Source organism: Bactrocera latifrons, unplaced genomic scaffold (genome assembly GCF_001853355.1).
Source record: "Bactrocera latifrons isolate USDA-ARS-PBARC rearing strain unplaced genomic scaffold, ASM185335v1 scaffold_260, whole genome shotgun sequence".
In the NCBI taxonomy this organism is placed as follows: Eukaryota; Metazoa; Arthropoda; class Insecta; order Diptera; family Tephritidae; genus Bactrocera; species Bactrocera latifrons.
In genome coordinates this window covers 404,384-420,851 of record NW_017536186.1, presented here as the reverse complement: position 1 = coordinate 420,851, position 16,468 = coordinate 404,384, and the positions used below count along the sequence as shown (strand labels likewise).

The 16,468-nt window shown below is 37.1% G+C and overlaps 1 protein-coding gene across 1 annotated transcript in view; it reads left to right on the top strand.

Moving 5' to 3' along the window:
- Nucleotides 1-2,196: 2,196 nt before the first annotated feature.
- Nucleotides 2,197-16,468, top strand: part of LOC108969654 — a 39,937-nt gene continuing 25,665 nt past the window's right edge. Inside the window, exons 1-3 of the mRNA XM_018934509.1 lie at nucleotides 2,197-2,211; nucleotides 3,387-3,828; nucleotides 3,973-4,251. Of these exons, the coding sequence (XP_018790054.1) occupies nucleotides 2,197-2,211; nucleotides 3,387-3,828; nucleotides 3,973-4,251 (736 nt within the window). The remainder of the gene's footprint in view (nucleotides 2,212-3,386; nucleotides 3,829-3,972; nucleotides 4,252-16,468) is intronic.

Genomic DNA, 16,468 nt, shown 5'->3' with positions numbered 1-16,468 from the left:
TATTCTGCATTTTCCTTTTAAATTTTTAATAATCCGACAAGCTAGAGTGAGCGCATTAAGTAAGATGAACTCGTACGGATTTAGGAAGATACTTATCTGAATTTTGATCGGTTAGTTATACGGTAGCTACTGGCTACACCAATCCGATCAGAATAATTTCTTCCGACATTGTAGCAAGGCCTTGGGTAAAAACCCATGCTAAATTTCGTGAAGATACCTTGACAAAAAAAAAGAGTTTTCCTTCTAAAAACAATAATTTTATGGGTAAATGGAATGGAGCTATATAATCCGATCTAAGCAATTTTTTCGGAGATTGTAACGATTCCCTGAATAATAATTTATGTCAAATTGCGTGAAGATACCTTGGCAAATATAATACAAATACAAATAAAAGAGTTGTCCATACAAGGACTGGCTTTTGACCGATCAGTTTATATGACAGCTATATACTATAGAAATCCGATCTGAACAATTTCTTCGGACAATGTAGACATGCTTTAGATAATAATAAATGCCCAGCTTCGTGAAGATAYCTTGTCAAATAAAAAAGTTTCAAGTTTCATACAAGGACTTGRGTTTGATTGGTCAGATCATAGGCAGCTACATGCTATAGTTGTGCGAAATCGGCGGTTCCGATTGTGAACAGTTTCTTCGGGAAATCTTTGGGGAAAAGGGATACAAACAAACGGGCAAAGCTAAATCGTTGCTTATCATTTATATACCAGATATACCAGACGCTTATCAGGTATATGTATACTTCAAAGGGTCTCCAACGTTTCCTTCTAGAATCTATAAACTTCCAAACAAAATTTAATATACCTTTTTCAGTGTATAAATACTAAATCCAATAAATTTTACTTCCATACGGATTAACACTTACCTTAGTTATTAAATTAGTAGCATCAGTAATGAGTGAAAAATTTCCACCAGCTGGTACTTACAAAGAGTATACTTCATGAGTTATAAATTGTCGAATGCTTTCATCAGTTTTTCACTTCAGTAAAGTGTTAGTGTATGAGTAATTTACAAGAGTACTTCAAAGATAGGCAAAGTAAATAAAATATACAAACAACAACCACAAAATCCGCCTTGTTAATGCAGGAATCAAGAATTTCGCGCGCAACTTTACCAAATCATCGAGTGAATACTTAAAATTTACCGCTCGAAAATCTTCCTCCACAGATTTCTTCGCGCGAAATATATATATTTTTAATGAATTTGTATGGAAATATAGCGAAAATATATCATAAATAAATGAACCCATACTCAGTATATATGTATGTCCTTATATGTGTTGTACTCTAGTTATGTGTGTGAAGAGTCCTTGAATATTCTTGATTTGCCACTACCGTAACTATGTATATAAAATGTTTCTATTTTTTATTGTAATTTTACTATTAACAAATGCTGCAATAATTTATGGTAAAATCTACTTTTAGGCGTAATACGCAGCTGCGCTGCATTAACGCCGTGATTATGCGCGCTTTTCAAAGTCAATACAACTTAATGAGCTTATGCCAGTGCGACTGTGTATGTGTGCTGTATGTAGGATAAATACTTATAAGTTAGCATGCATGAGTGGGTGCATAAGAGTCTTAAAAGTGTTGGTGAAAATTCCACTCTTAAGCTGTAAACTAAAGTCAGTGAAGTACTCAGCTAATTTAGTAGGCGTGGGCTAAGCTGAATTCAGTGCAAACAGAAGAGGAAGCAGTTAAAGGTAGTTTTCACTGTATACAGATTTAACTTTTATTATAGTAATAACTTTCTTCTAAAAAGTTAAAACTATAATTCTGGCACGAAACCTTGAAATCGCTCAAAAAGGATTGCAATACAGAAAATCTTCATGAAGATTAATTTCTACGTTTCTCATCTAACCTTGGTCTCACATTCTTGGATCAAAGTGGAAATCGGGTAAAATTGGGTTTGGCACTGCTTCGTATTCGTATTGTTTTTTGAGATGGAAGAAAATATATCCCCAAAAGAAGGAAAATAATATTTAAAATATGGTTTAGAGTTTTTTTTAAAGGTTTCCGGATTCCGCATGTTAAAAGATAATTTCACCAATTTCCTTAATTTATTTTCCATTTCTTGCGCCTCTGCCCTGAATTTCAAAGTTTCTTTTTGTGACATCAGCTAGGGTTTTTTTGTACTGAAAATGGTTTCACATTCGCATTACTTCAGGAAAAAGTTTCCAATATGGACACATTGCAGGTCAGTTTCCAAAAATGCCAACGATTTTGGGAAATAGCCATGACCGTATAGCACCTGTTTTGAGTAGTAGTTCACCTCAATGTGTTTTCTACTGAGCTATATTTCAAGCAGAAACCTTTTTATTAATGAGTATGCAGAGATCAGTGGAGGAGTGTATAGGAAGGCTGAACCGCCTATTTATGTGCAACCCGGTATACCTAATCTGCGTGCCAGCATAAAGGGGTAGCCGGCAATGAGCTGATCGACGAGATAGCCCACTCTGCGGCAACGTCCAGGATGATGGGGCCAGGCAGCAGAAATGCGCCATGTAATGATACTTCTCAAAGGGTACAACCTTGCAATGTTGAAGGAAATGATCAACCTTCGCCGAAACAAATTACTATATACGGGGCACTGCCGGCTTTGGAAGCACTTGTCCAAAATGGGAAAAGTTTTCTGTGCAACTTGCGGTTCTGTACCATGGATTTCCATGCAGAAGCAAGATAGGTTCCATCAACGTGAACAGGGATGACGCGCCCAGCAGGCCCCTGTAATTGTTCAGTTCTTTTGTGAAAATATGTGATATAGAGGAGGGCACAATAGACCGAAAGTCGCAGTTCAAAGCCTCAATTTTACTATCTATCTATCTACTAAGCCACCTCTCTTTATCTTTTGACGGTCCACCTTTCTTTGCACTCCCTTGTCCAAAGATCTTGCCAGAGTTAAAGTATCTGCTTCCTCACCTGTTGTCTTGTGTTTATTTTTTTCCGATTTTTTTTTTCATAACCAACATTGTATTCTCTGCTTGGCCAGTATTTTCTCGCATTAAATGTTTGCGATATCCCTTCTAGAAGAGCGATATATTCTAAGCATAAACACTTGAAAAGCACCAAAAAAAGCTAAGGAAACACTTGACTTAATAATGTATTTAATACCGCAGTCATAGACATTTCCATAAAAGGAAATTATGAAACCGCACAGCCGCAGAGCTCGCTCTGTAGTTATCTGCTGATTGCTTTCTAGTTATATGTTTTAATTTTGTAATTTCAGCTCGAGTCGAAAAAATTTCTCAATTCCTATATTAATTATCCTCATTTACAAAATATAGTCAATGTTTTGAATTAACTTAAATTCACTTTCATACACCTCTTATATCTTGTTGCTAACTGTGAACCCATATCTGATTTTTTTTGTAGCAAAATGAAGATCGCTTCACAACCGTTGAACTGCCTGCCAGCGCTAAAGTGCCGAACGATAACAGCAACGTCACAACCGCTGCTGCCACAAGCWTCAGAACCGTTGGCAGTAGCGGCACCAGCAGCACACAACACGGCAAAGCCATCAGCATTCGAATTGGTGGTGATGGTGGCGGTGATGGACCAGGCGGCCCAACTGCCTGCGAACCTATCGATGTGATCACCTATCCACCGAACACACCAACCACACCAGCTACGAAAGTCGCCATCGGCGGTGGTGATTCGGGCGCAGCGCTAATTGCACTCGACACCGGCGATCCTAATGAACCGGAACGTGGCAATTGGACGGGCCGTTTCGATTTTCTACTCTCACTGCTCGGGTACTCGGTGGGGCTGGGCAATGTGTGGCGCTTCCCGTATCTCTGCTACAATAATGGTGGCGGTAAGTTCAATATTTGATGTTTGAAACGGGGAAATCAATTAAGAATTTCACCAAATTGCATTAACATCCATTAAGAGTGTCACTCAAATTCTCACACAATATCTCATTCTTGTCTCTAATATTTCGCTTTTGTTCCTACCGTAGGCGCCTTCCTCATACCCTTCACAATAATGTTAATTATCGCCGGTCTGCCGCTCATGTTCATGGAGCTCTCATTCGGCCAGTATGCCGCATTGGGGCCTGTGGCCATTTATCGTCGCTTCTGTCCGCTGTTTCGTGGTCTCGGCGCTGGCATGGTTATCGTTTCGGCCATTGTAATGCTCTACTATAATTTGATTATTGCCTGGACAATATTCTATATGTGCGCCTCATTTCGGCGTGAGTTGCCATGGCAGAACTGCGAGGCCGCATGGAGTACTGAAAGTGAGTACAAAAACAACATCTACTTTAATGTCATGTATATAAATTTATAATTTAAATAAGTGAAATAATTTGTGAAGTGAATTTCGCGAAAACATGCATTAAAATTTCCTGTGTTGCCTTCACTGGTTCGAAGCATTTTGAGCGCAGGTTTAAAAGTTTACTTATGTAATGCTGTGTAGCTTTCAGTCCATTAATTGAAAAGTATTGTGTAGGCGTCTTAATTAACTTATAACGTATGCGTTTGTTCATTGTGAAAACTTAGATTTTATTAAAACTCATTTAATCGGCTTGCGCTGTGAGATTTTTAGTTAGGTTGCGTAGGCATTCGAAGGTACGAAAAGACGGGGACAAGATGAACGCTTGAAATAAATACCATTAACTCCGATTTCCAAACAAATATTAACTGAACAAGTAGGAACGGAGTAACTTCATAATTAACCGAACATTTTACAAGGGGAATTCCAAAGTAAACACTACTTTAAAAAGAAAGCAGAACAAATAGTTTTTTCGGCAAAAGCAATTTATTTTATTCAAAACTAGCTGACCCCGCAGCCGATGTCCTGCATGAAATTATGTGTTTTGAAATTAAAAGAAAGTTGAATATATCATTCCATTTTTTTTTTTAATGTAACGTTGCTTGATAAACCACATTTTTTGGTTTCTGTTTCGGTGTACAGAAAAGATGGTTTTCAAACTCGTGAACACGCCACGTTCATCTGACCGTGTGAAAAACATACATAGCACTTCCAAACTTGGCAAACCAAGTTGTATCCTGTTTGATCGTGACCTCAAATGCAATTTTCACTGGAAGCGGAATACGTTTGAACTGAAATGGCAAATCATTGGAACTCAAAGAAATTTGTAGAATCAAGCATTCTGTCCACTTGTATTCGATAGGTGCGTCACAATCAGTCGGATTCCATTACACAGTTTCGGTTCATGAAGATTGCGAAACATAATAATGACAGATCCAACTTTGAGACGCAAATGATGCGGTGGCATACCAAGCCTCTACAAAGAATTAAGAAATTCCACTCTATAATTCACGGCGTCGTCTTTATTGTCAAGACGAGCGATCGATTTGTATGAGCGCAATTCTCGCGGAATTTGACTTTGAATCATCCAGTTTAAGTCAACAACATCGCTATTTTTGGAATCGTAGTTACAATAATTTGGACGATGTTCGGATAAATAATCGAGATGAGTTCATCTTTCGTGAATTGATAAGCGGCGAATGGAATTGATATCAAACCACCGAAAGTATCAACCGAAATTCACCCATTTCCAATTTTTAGCGAAAGTTGAGAAAAAACTCGTAAATGTTGATTTTGTTTTTGGCGGTGTTTTCATTGGCTGTACTGTATTCTATGAGTTGAAATGAGGAGAATGGCCATTCTCCAAATTAAGTGCGAGACCAAAACGTTCGGAAAACGTTCATGAATTGCAAAAGTACATATCCTACAAAGCGCTTTATTGCAGTTCACGTATCGACCGTATCGACTAATAACCGCCATGTTACTTCCTTTGGTGACATACTTACAAACGTACTTTATCGATTTCACCAAACTGCAATAATATATTGATATTGATATGAGTTTTGAAAATGAATTAGACAGTAATGGTGAATATAGTACGATCCATGAGTTGCCAACTTCTATATTCACTCTTCTAAATTAAATGCTGAATGGTCTGCCATTGTTATCTGGTGGGCGACGCCGATAGAGTAGATATCCATCATTTCTATATTGTGTTTCCGAAAGAAAAGCATGTGGATAGTGTTTTGTGCATTTATTGTCAGCCATACGAACCGAAAAGTGATTGTAATGTTTGAAAGATCCATGAATCTTATTGGTTTTCACCACTTCGAATAATACTGGATCTTTCGCAGAAATGATTTCATCAATTTGGTCTGGTGTAACCACCGTCCAAAGAAGAATGTGTACGTGCGGCAAACCTCTCTTTTGCCACTCAACAGAATACACCTAGCATCCAACAGCACCATCAAACAACGTAACTTTGAAAGGTTGTGCTGTGATATCGTGACGATCGCTTGTTGATTGACCGCGATCCACAATTCCGCACGTATGTCATCGCATCCTTGGAGTGCTTCTTGCTTTGCCTTGCCTTGGGCTGCCATACGTTGCTCGCAAAAAAAAAACGCCGATCGATATTAGGGCGACTTATTCGTTCGTAACAAATTTCAATCTGCAATTGATCACTTTGCGTAAAACACACATATATAAACATTTCAGTGAATAATTTTCAATAATTTTCTTTTGAATAGCCGGAATAAAAAAGCAAGCGACCGTAATTGAACGATTCAAAAAATTCAAAAAATTAAAAAAAAAATGTGTATGGAAAAGAGTTACTTTTTGGAACTATCCAATTTTCCGACTTTACTCATAAAAAGTATAAGGTATTTTTATTTTTAAGCCTTCCCCGATCCACAACGAAAAACCTTTGAAGCCTTACTAACAAACAAACATTCGTTCGCTTGTATGGGAAAAAGAAAAGGACTGACCTGAAATTATTCAATATTTTCTTACCGTAAAAACCATCTTTGAGCCTCAACGGCCACATTAAAAAGAAAATTATCAAATTTGGTTCAGTCGTATGAAAGTTATGAGCGTAGCTTGTTGGCCGGTATGACCGCCAGTATGCCGGTGAAAGTCTTTTGAATGGCCTCTACGTCTGCATAACGCTTTCCTTTCATGGGCAAATGCATTTTTCCGAAAAGGAGAAGTCGCACGGTGAAATAGCAGGTGAATGCAGTGAGTGGTTATTGGTAAATGAAATTTCCGGTGATTACGGMTTTTGATTGGCCCGCATGTTAATCGTCATTTATGTCCCCACAACCACTTTGAAAACGTTGAAATCACTCGTGCACTCTGCTACTTGATAGGCAATTATCACCATAAACTTCTTTCATAAATTGAAACGTTTCGGCAAAAGTTTTACCAATTTTAAAACAAAATTTAATGTTGGCTCTTTGCTCGAAGCTCATTTTCGCACCAATCAATGAAATATCATGAAATTCTCACTGGGCAATCGATAAAAATAGCAAATTCTAACACATCAGTCGAMATATGGAAGGCGCCCCGAGAGGACGCTAGATTCAAAAAGTCCTGTTCTCTTTGGAAAGCTCCTTTTATACTCCCACAATTTTCAAAGATTAAGCCCGGAATCACATTTTCAGGTATTTGCAAAATGTATATTAAAGAAGAAAAAACGTATATCCATATTTTGTAGGTTCTCCAATGTGTCTTTCTGGGTGTTACAAACTTCGTGGCGAACTTATTATACCATATATCCTGTATTGGGATAGTATCGACGTAATAAATATAAATAATAAAAGAGTAAAAGAAAATAATGTTATATTAGTTCATTAAGAAACCTCACAAATTCAACGATATGTAATAAATAAAGTAAACCGAAAGTTTTAAAACCCATATATAATATAGGGGGATAGTAGGCCTTGAGATATGAAATTTGAAATAAAAATCGCCCACCACAACCATTGTGTATTTTTTCCACCGGCTCCTACAAAGCTTTAATTATTTTTTGATTAAAATGATTCGTTCTAAGAAATTTTGGTTAATACATCTGTAATGGTTTGTGAATTATGGACATCAAACTTATTAAGGGGGCGGGACTACGACCACTTAGATGTTTACGTACCACTTAGATGTTTACGTAGAGCTTAGCAATTTCAGTTTATGTGTTTTCGATTACAAACGTTTTGGGGATGACGAAATGGTCCGATTTTTCCACCTACAATAACAACCTTCTCAGAGTGCCAAAGAATACGTACACCAAATTTCTTCACAATATCTTATCTTTTCTCATGTGATGTATTGTTCGAACAGCCGTTCAGGCGCTTACAGGGACAGGCAGGCATTCTGAACTTTTCTGGTCATGCTGATCATTTCGGTATATCTGTCTCACTTATTTTTTTGTTTTACAAACAACCGTCGCGTTATACCCTGTGCAACATATCGAGAGAGTATAAAAATAAAGTTTAGCAGTCCATGACTTCTTTTGCAGGAATGAATTCGATGAATCCAATTTTCGAGTACTTATTYCACAAAATCAAGTCGTATGTCGTGAATAGCARGTTCAATATTGAGTTCTAAAGCTTGAAGAGAGTAATGTTCATTACTAAAGGCCAATGACTTCAAATAATCAYATTAGAAGTAGTCTAATACTGTTAAGTCACAACTTCTTGGAGGCCATTCACATCTCACAATTTCTGTAAATAATCGAATCTCCAAAATTTTCTCACAATAATTCGGTGGTTGTACGTGCTGTGTGGCACGTAGCCCGTCTGGATCCACGTTGTCAAGATCAACTTCTTCCAATTAAGGCCATAAAAAGTTGGTTAACATCGGTCTTTACCGCTCTCAATTGGCAGGGTCACCAGCTCTATTTCGAAAGAAGTACAAACCGTTAATTCTACCAGCCCAAAAACCACACTAAACTCTCAATTTAGATGAATGTGATGGTTGTTTCTGAACAATTTGTGGATTTCTTCGCACTAAAGTCGACAGTTTCATTTATTTACCACACTAGCCAATGCTCGAGAGCGTCTAGCAATCGACAAATTGCTGTCTTCAGCAACGGCATCAAGTCAGTCGGTCAACAAGATCTTAATGAATGAAGTCCTTTCCCTCAACTGTGTCCTTATATCCGCACCACAAGGCCACCTAAAAATATTTGTAGCTCTAGGTTAGGTTAACTTCTGAGAAGTGGTTGTGAAAGTGTTATCTTCAATAGCTTCAAAGCTTTCTTTTCTCCAAATATCAAAAATATTATCATTATAATGATGCTCTGGTGCATATGTGTGCCTTTTATTTTCTTGATACCTTCAAAAAAACTTGGATCCAAGATAATGATTTTAACTTCCACAGAAGATTTTTAAGGTGAAAATATTCTTTGAAGCTAAAAAGATACTGGAATACTAAGACGAAATAAGTTTGGCAACCCACCATAATGAGCTATAGATTTCTCTTTTATTGAAGTTAGCTGAAGTTAACTTTATTGTATAGTGAGCGGAGAAGTGACTGATAAAAATAGGTGAAAAATACGTCGAGAACTGCGCCATTTAATACGCTATTTTAACTTTATATTAGCGGTATTGGTTTTGCGATTAATATTTAGCACCAAAGCCATAAACTTAAAAATATAAATAATGTAATACAAATCTTAATTAAATATGTTATTACATTTCTTAATAAGCTCTTAGCACCAAAGGGTGTTTAACGATTTAAGAGGCATGTATGCACCAATACCATATACAAATGCCACATAAACGAAATAGTTGAAGTAGAAACAGAGAAAATCTAACAATTTCTATTCAAACCCGCCGTCTCTATCACACTCAACCACCAGCAGTATTATCAATGACACTCGCTCGTTGGAGCCACGCACTCAACCCACATAAAGCGCATTGTCGCGTCTTTAACTCATCGCTATCGATTTCTTGTCTCGCGTGCTCAGAAAGTAAAAGCAAAAATGTGTAGCTACGGAAACGGAAGTGAAAAGTTAGCAATTGCCCATGCGGAAGCATTGAAATGTAGAGCGCATAGACATTAAACGCGCAGGCAAGCTGCCGTACGGACAGGAAAGCAATACAAAAACACACAGACTCGTAGACTCACAGCCTCCTAGTTGAAGGGCACACCTAGTACATACACAGCCACATAACCTTATTGAGCTACCATGCAGTGTACGCGTTGTGGTGGGAGATAAAGCATTTTAAGGTTGTTCTTAGTAAACATTTCAATTGCAACTCTAGATATTGGCGCTCAAAGGCACGCAACACATTGCATGCTGATTTCTGTTATGCGCCGTTTTTCATTTGCTGTATATCGAGCAATTTCGCAAAGATCGCCAGTAAACGATTCTGTTATCGGCTCACGTTACGCCTATTTTGCTGTCGCTGAGCACGTGAGGAGAAAGTAAGAAAAGATAACATGGAAATATATACCATACATTTATATGTATGTATCTGGAGATAATGAGAAAATTCTTACATAGACCCACTAATAGTACGAGTTTGTAAATAATATAATATTCGAAGAGAAAGTTAGATAGATTTGACATGGAATGACAGAAAAGAGCGACATTTGGCGACGAAGAAAGCGCTCTTCCACATGACAACTCACTGACTTGCACATCCGCTGAAATCATAGCCAGATAGGTCGAACTCCTCTCTCATCCTGCGTATTCCGGCTGAGTGTTTCTAGAAGGGTTACTTTTGAAAAAGTCATGCGCTGAGCGGCAATTTAAGTTAATTGCTGAGGTTATTGCCACCACGCAGGCCTACTTTGCAGATTTCCAGGAAACGTATTTTTCAAATGGATTAAAGCAGTTGGAACATCGTTGGATGTAGTGAATCGAAACAAAAGCTTAATATGTTGAGAAAGCAATCGCCATTTTTTCTAACGCTTTCTTGTTTTGTAGGCTAAATATTTATCGGACCGCCCTTGTACAGGTATATGGTTGAATTGGCTATTTCAAACAATCAACCTGATAGCCTACTTTAAAACTGACACAATTTAACTTACATACGATTGTAAGTATGACTATTACTGCTCATGTCTCCTTGACAACTGTTACATCCCTATTACTTCGCCTTAACCACCTCACATTTTTTGTGGTTAAACAATTGATTATAAATTTCAATTAATTTCAGCAACCAAATTATAGCCCACTCAGCAAAAAGTAAAGCGCAGTAAAACCACAGCAGTCACACCCCGCTTACGAAGCAGACTCACCCAACAACAAATTATTAAATGAAAGAAATGAAATTCTGAGAACAACAGACAAACACACTGTTGCCAGGAATATGACGTAATGTAAATTAGACCAAAAGGAAAGCTAGTAAGGCAATAGCTTTTTATGCAAAAACAAGAATAGCAGCTTTAAAAAAATAACGAGTGCTTTTTTTTTTACTGCAATTTACTTTCGCTTCAAACGCTGAAGCACTTCAAAAGCTTTAGAGTGCCTATTCCGTTGGTCTTTCGTTGGCAACCAGCTGTGGTGAGCACTTGACTTAAATTGAGTGAGGGGAGTAGGGGCGATTACAATAACAAATTTAAAAAAACCATTGTTGCATACAAAAGGAGAAATACCGTTAACTTTCGCTTGCACCGGAGCTATAATACCCTTCATAGGTGCATGTTTTATGGTATAAAAAGCTGTAAATAAAAAAAATTCTTGATCTCAATCGATCAGTTTGGTGGCAGCTATATGCTTTAAAAATCCGATCTAAACAAATTTTCCGGAGATTGTAGCCTTATCTTGGATAATAATCCATGCCAAGTGTCTCAAAAATATCTACTCGATCTTGGTTTTTATTCATCAAATTGTGTCGCAAATTATACTGGTCGAATACAGGTGGTGCCGAAAAATGATCGTTTTCTTAAAGAGAAAAAATATTGTGGATATTGCCATAACTGAGAGACTGGTTAGCGCGTATACAGACAAACAGTCGGACATGACTAAATCAATTCAGCTCATCACGATGATTTTTCATATATGAGTGCCGAAGGTGACACGCTTTTCTTATGACAAAAAACTCACGATGGTTTACCCAATACAGAGAGGGAACATTTTTAGTAAAAATCTGAAGATATTGTTCGGTACAGTGGTCAACGTATGTTTACTAAATTAGTAACAGTAAGAAATGTTCTAGTAAACACGAAGCACAAGACTTCTTTTGGTTAGTAGCTAGAATAATAATTTTAACAGTGAAATTCTTTAAATAACTTACCCTCATATGGTGATCGCAATGACATTTCTTATAACCAAATACTTTCAACGTCCCTATACGCTAGATTGAAGCCATTTAAATTTATAAAACTTTGCAAAGTCAAGTCCTTTTTACTTTGGAACACATCTYGTACATATATACACTTTATAGGGKCTCCGATGCTTCGTGCTAGGTGTTACAAACTTCGTGGCAAACTTAATATACCTTGTTCAGGCTATATGGTAGATAGTGGAATACAACAAATGGCGCAACAAAAAGCAACTGAAGATGATGAAGTATCTTAAATGCTTTTGAATTGTTATTTACGCGCACAGCGTGCCACTCAACTTCACTGCTGTTTTGAAGCGAGTTTCACAAAGTTAAGTGTTACAAAGTGTGGAGTAAGAGAATGAGTTCAGGAAATCATTGTCTACCTCAGCCTATTTACACTTTTTCACTCTGATTTCATTTATTTGCCTACCAACTCTCTTGCATACAGGCAGCCACAAGCGATAATTTATTATTATTTCGCTTTTTGAAAGCATTGTGTGGGTAAATACTAAAAGAAAACCCACCGTTCTTTCAATTACACTGCTCGCATCAGCAGCTTCCTTCCTCATGTTCTCACTTTCAAAAGCCTCACAGTTCCGCAGTGAGGTCGCTATGCGAAGGTGTGCATTTAAGAGCGTTAAATTGACGTAAACAGCGTTCTAAAATTGGCTTAGAATTGTTGCGGGGTTATGTGCTTCGTTATATGGTATTTCATTTCGAGGTTATTATTTTTAAATCCTTCCTTCGTGAATGACGGAAATATTTGCGTGAATCAGCATCATGATTTGCATGAATATCAGCTTCGGCGTAAACTTGAGTCTAATTGAGCTATTAAATAGCATAACGATGTTCTATTTGGCCATGCATTCTCTTACAGAGCATCATAAACATACATATGTATGTAAATATATTGAGTTGAGTCAGTGAAAACTTTTAAGAGCGTATAAGCCTCTAAGGAGTATTATTCACCTCAATTTCAATCAGATAGAGCCTACCATAATGAGTTGTCTTCAGTGTCGATGGGAAGAAGTCAATCTAAAAGGCAGGTGCAGTTCACTAAAGTTCCGAGTACAGTAGAGGCCATTTTTTGCTAAACAATTATGTGTAGAATCAGAGTTTAAAACCAGCCCAACTCAAATTCCGTGACCCAGGCCCCTGTCCGATTATTTTATTGAAACCCTTTAGAAATTATTTTTTTTTTAGAAATTATGTCACCTTTACACAAAATAAGTAAAAATATCAAAGTCATAAACTAATCAAATAGGACAGCTTTAAATGTTTCCTGAAAAGAGAATGAACTTTTTATTGTTCTTACGCATTTCTGACATAACATATATACCATAAGGTAATCCATTTTGAGGTTCCCTACTTTTGTAAAAAAATACACAGAAACTTCAAATTTAATGAAGAATATTTACTATCATTCGAAAAAACATTCTTTAAAATTTATTTCTTCAACTTTACAAGGTATCAGGTATCAAATCTATGATTCCAGCGGCCCACGGACCACACCGAAACCGTTGTTTTTTCTGAATGAAATCGCAGCTCTTGAATCTCAGATATTCTTGGAATTTTTCAARAGTCCATAGAGTGAAGTGATGTCGCTTTTTAAAACATGGCAGCTTCAGTTTAATTTATGGTCTCTACGTAAATGCRCCAAGCCATTCCATACGTCAGTCCGAGTTGCCGAGAATGCTGCCGAATAAACTCTTCCCTGTATTCTCTCCATGATAAAATACCCCCCCATACGAGTACTACAACTTCGTACTACACAAAAATAATATAACAGCTTGACACGACTCACGCGCTAACTATAAAATAAAGGCTATTGAATAAAGTACTTGGATCACCCGTGAGTTACAACTTAATACATCTCATAAAATTAGACAGTTCACTCCTTAAGAATCACTGAATCATTGAAAGGCAGTATTGAGGCATGAGTCCATTAAACTCACGCAGCGCTAATTTTCAATGGACTTATTTTACTATTCGAAGTATTTACAGAAAGGTAAATTGTAAAGTTATACAGTTTTTAAGAATGTTTATAGATATATATATATATACATTTTTTTTTAGTAGGGGGAAGCATCGAAAGCCGGAGTGCAGAACTTTAATCCGCTAAACCTAGCCTACTTCCAACTCAAGGCTCTCCCACGGAACCACCCTCTTAGTTTTGTCATTATGGATGCTGACGCTTCGCTGACAGCTTTCCAATTATCAGTCGACTGACACATAAGTGTCGTTAAATTATCGACAGATGTTTATATCGGAGGATCTATTTGCAAGTTGATTTTAACTGATTTATGTGACCACATCCATATTCTCAATAATGTCATCAAGATCCCCATTTTTACATAATTTCTTTCAAAGAAAATATATCCTAAAGTTATTCTGCAGTGAAATCAACAAGTTCTAAACTAATTTCAATGTTATATTTTTTAATCAAATATGTACAAGTTAAAAACTAGTTCAGAACTAACTAAAACATAACGACCTAGGACAATATTGTTCTTCTTCTCCTTAATTGGCGTAGACACCGCTTACGCAATTATAGCCGAGTTAACAACAGCGCGCCAGTCGTTCTTCTTTTCACTACTTGGCACCAATTGGATATTCCAAGCGTAGCCATGTCCTTCTSCACCTGGTCTTTCCAACGGGGTGGAGGTCTTCCTCTTCCTCTGCTTCCCCCGGCGAATACTGCGTCGAATACTTTCAGAGCTGGAGTGTTTTCGTCCATTCGGACAACATGACATAGYCAGTGTAGCCGCTGTCTTTTAATTCGCTGAACTATGTCAATGTCGTCTCGTACAGCATATCGTTCCATCGAATGCGATGTTCGCCGTGGCCAACGCGCAAAGGACCATAAATCTTTCGCAGAACTTTTCTCTCGAAAACTCACAATGTCAACTCATCAGTTGTTCACTTTGTCCAAGCCTCTGCACCATATAGCAGGACGGGAATTATGAGTGTCTTATAGAGTTTGGTTTTAGTTTGTCGAGAGGGGACATTGCTTCTCAATTGCCTACTCAGTCCGAAGTAGCACCTGTTGGCAAGAGTTATGCTGGGTTGGATTTCTAGGTTGACATTGTTGGTGGTGTTTACGCTGGTTCCAAGTTAGACGAAATTATCTACGACTTCAAAGTTATGACTGTCAACAGTGACGTGAGTGCCATGTCGGGAGTGCAACGACTGTTTGTTTGATGACAGGAGATATTTCGTCTTGATGACAGGAGATATTTCGTCATTTGTTTTGCTTCTAGAACAATATTACATTTTAAAAACCAATTTGAATTGATGCATTTAGTGGAAAATGCTGATTTTTCAGTGATGATATACTCTCTTGTTGAACGAACTTTCCAGGTAATTGGAATGAGTCTGATTCTTACCCAACTTGAACGAATTTAGTCAGGTATTTTTTGGTTGTATAACATACTGCAAGGCGATTACACAGAAACAAAGACGACATTTTGAATGTTCTTAGAAATAAGGAAGTTTTATTTCTTTCAACAATTGTGAGGCTTTTAATGAAATTTCTTGGTTTTTCAAGGTCGCTGTAAATTGTTTTCTTTTTCCTCTACACTTACAAACTTATTTCATCCCTATTGTCTTATTTTATTAATATTAACATTTTTCTTGGCACTTATTGTCTCCCCGAAGCAAAGTAGCTTTATTTGCTGAGCTGTTTCCAGCATTTTATTATATTATATTGGAACAGCTCGCTGTCACTCATGCCGCGCTCTTAAAGCTACTGACAGTCCTTCTTTGTTCTGCTTTCGACTTCTACTTACATAYAAATATAAACATGTACACATACACATATATAGTACATATATATCTACAAAGCCGAAAGTGTGATATCTACCAACTCACTTCCAGTCTGTCACTTTCCATTATAACGGTTAATTTATAACATTTTCATAGGTACGTTTAATACAAACTGGTACGTTTAATACACACGATTATTACTATATAAATATACAKGTATATTTATACATATTACTTAACCATACAAGTACCGTTACAATACTGTTATCAAATGCATTATCGAAATAAGCTCAACAATAGACAATACAATAACAATGACAAAGGCTTCACGAAAACCAGCATCATTTATGAAATGTGCAACAACAATACGTAAGGTGGAAAATTGTGTTTTCCATAAAACATTTTACTAATTTATATCAGTTAGCTGGAGACAGTTCTACACTAACAACTCCYCCAGTATCATACAGTAGCTATACACACACTCACACAGATTTATATACTAGGGTGACCATTATTTACATGAAGTTATCCTGAAAATTAAATTAAGTTTACCAKAAAGTTTGGAACACCCAGAAGGAAAGTTTGGAGAACGCGTCATGAGKTGTTTAAGCCATGACCGTCAGTCTCTATGGATGCGAACTAGTTCCT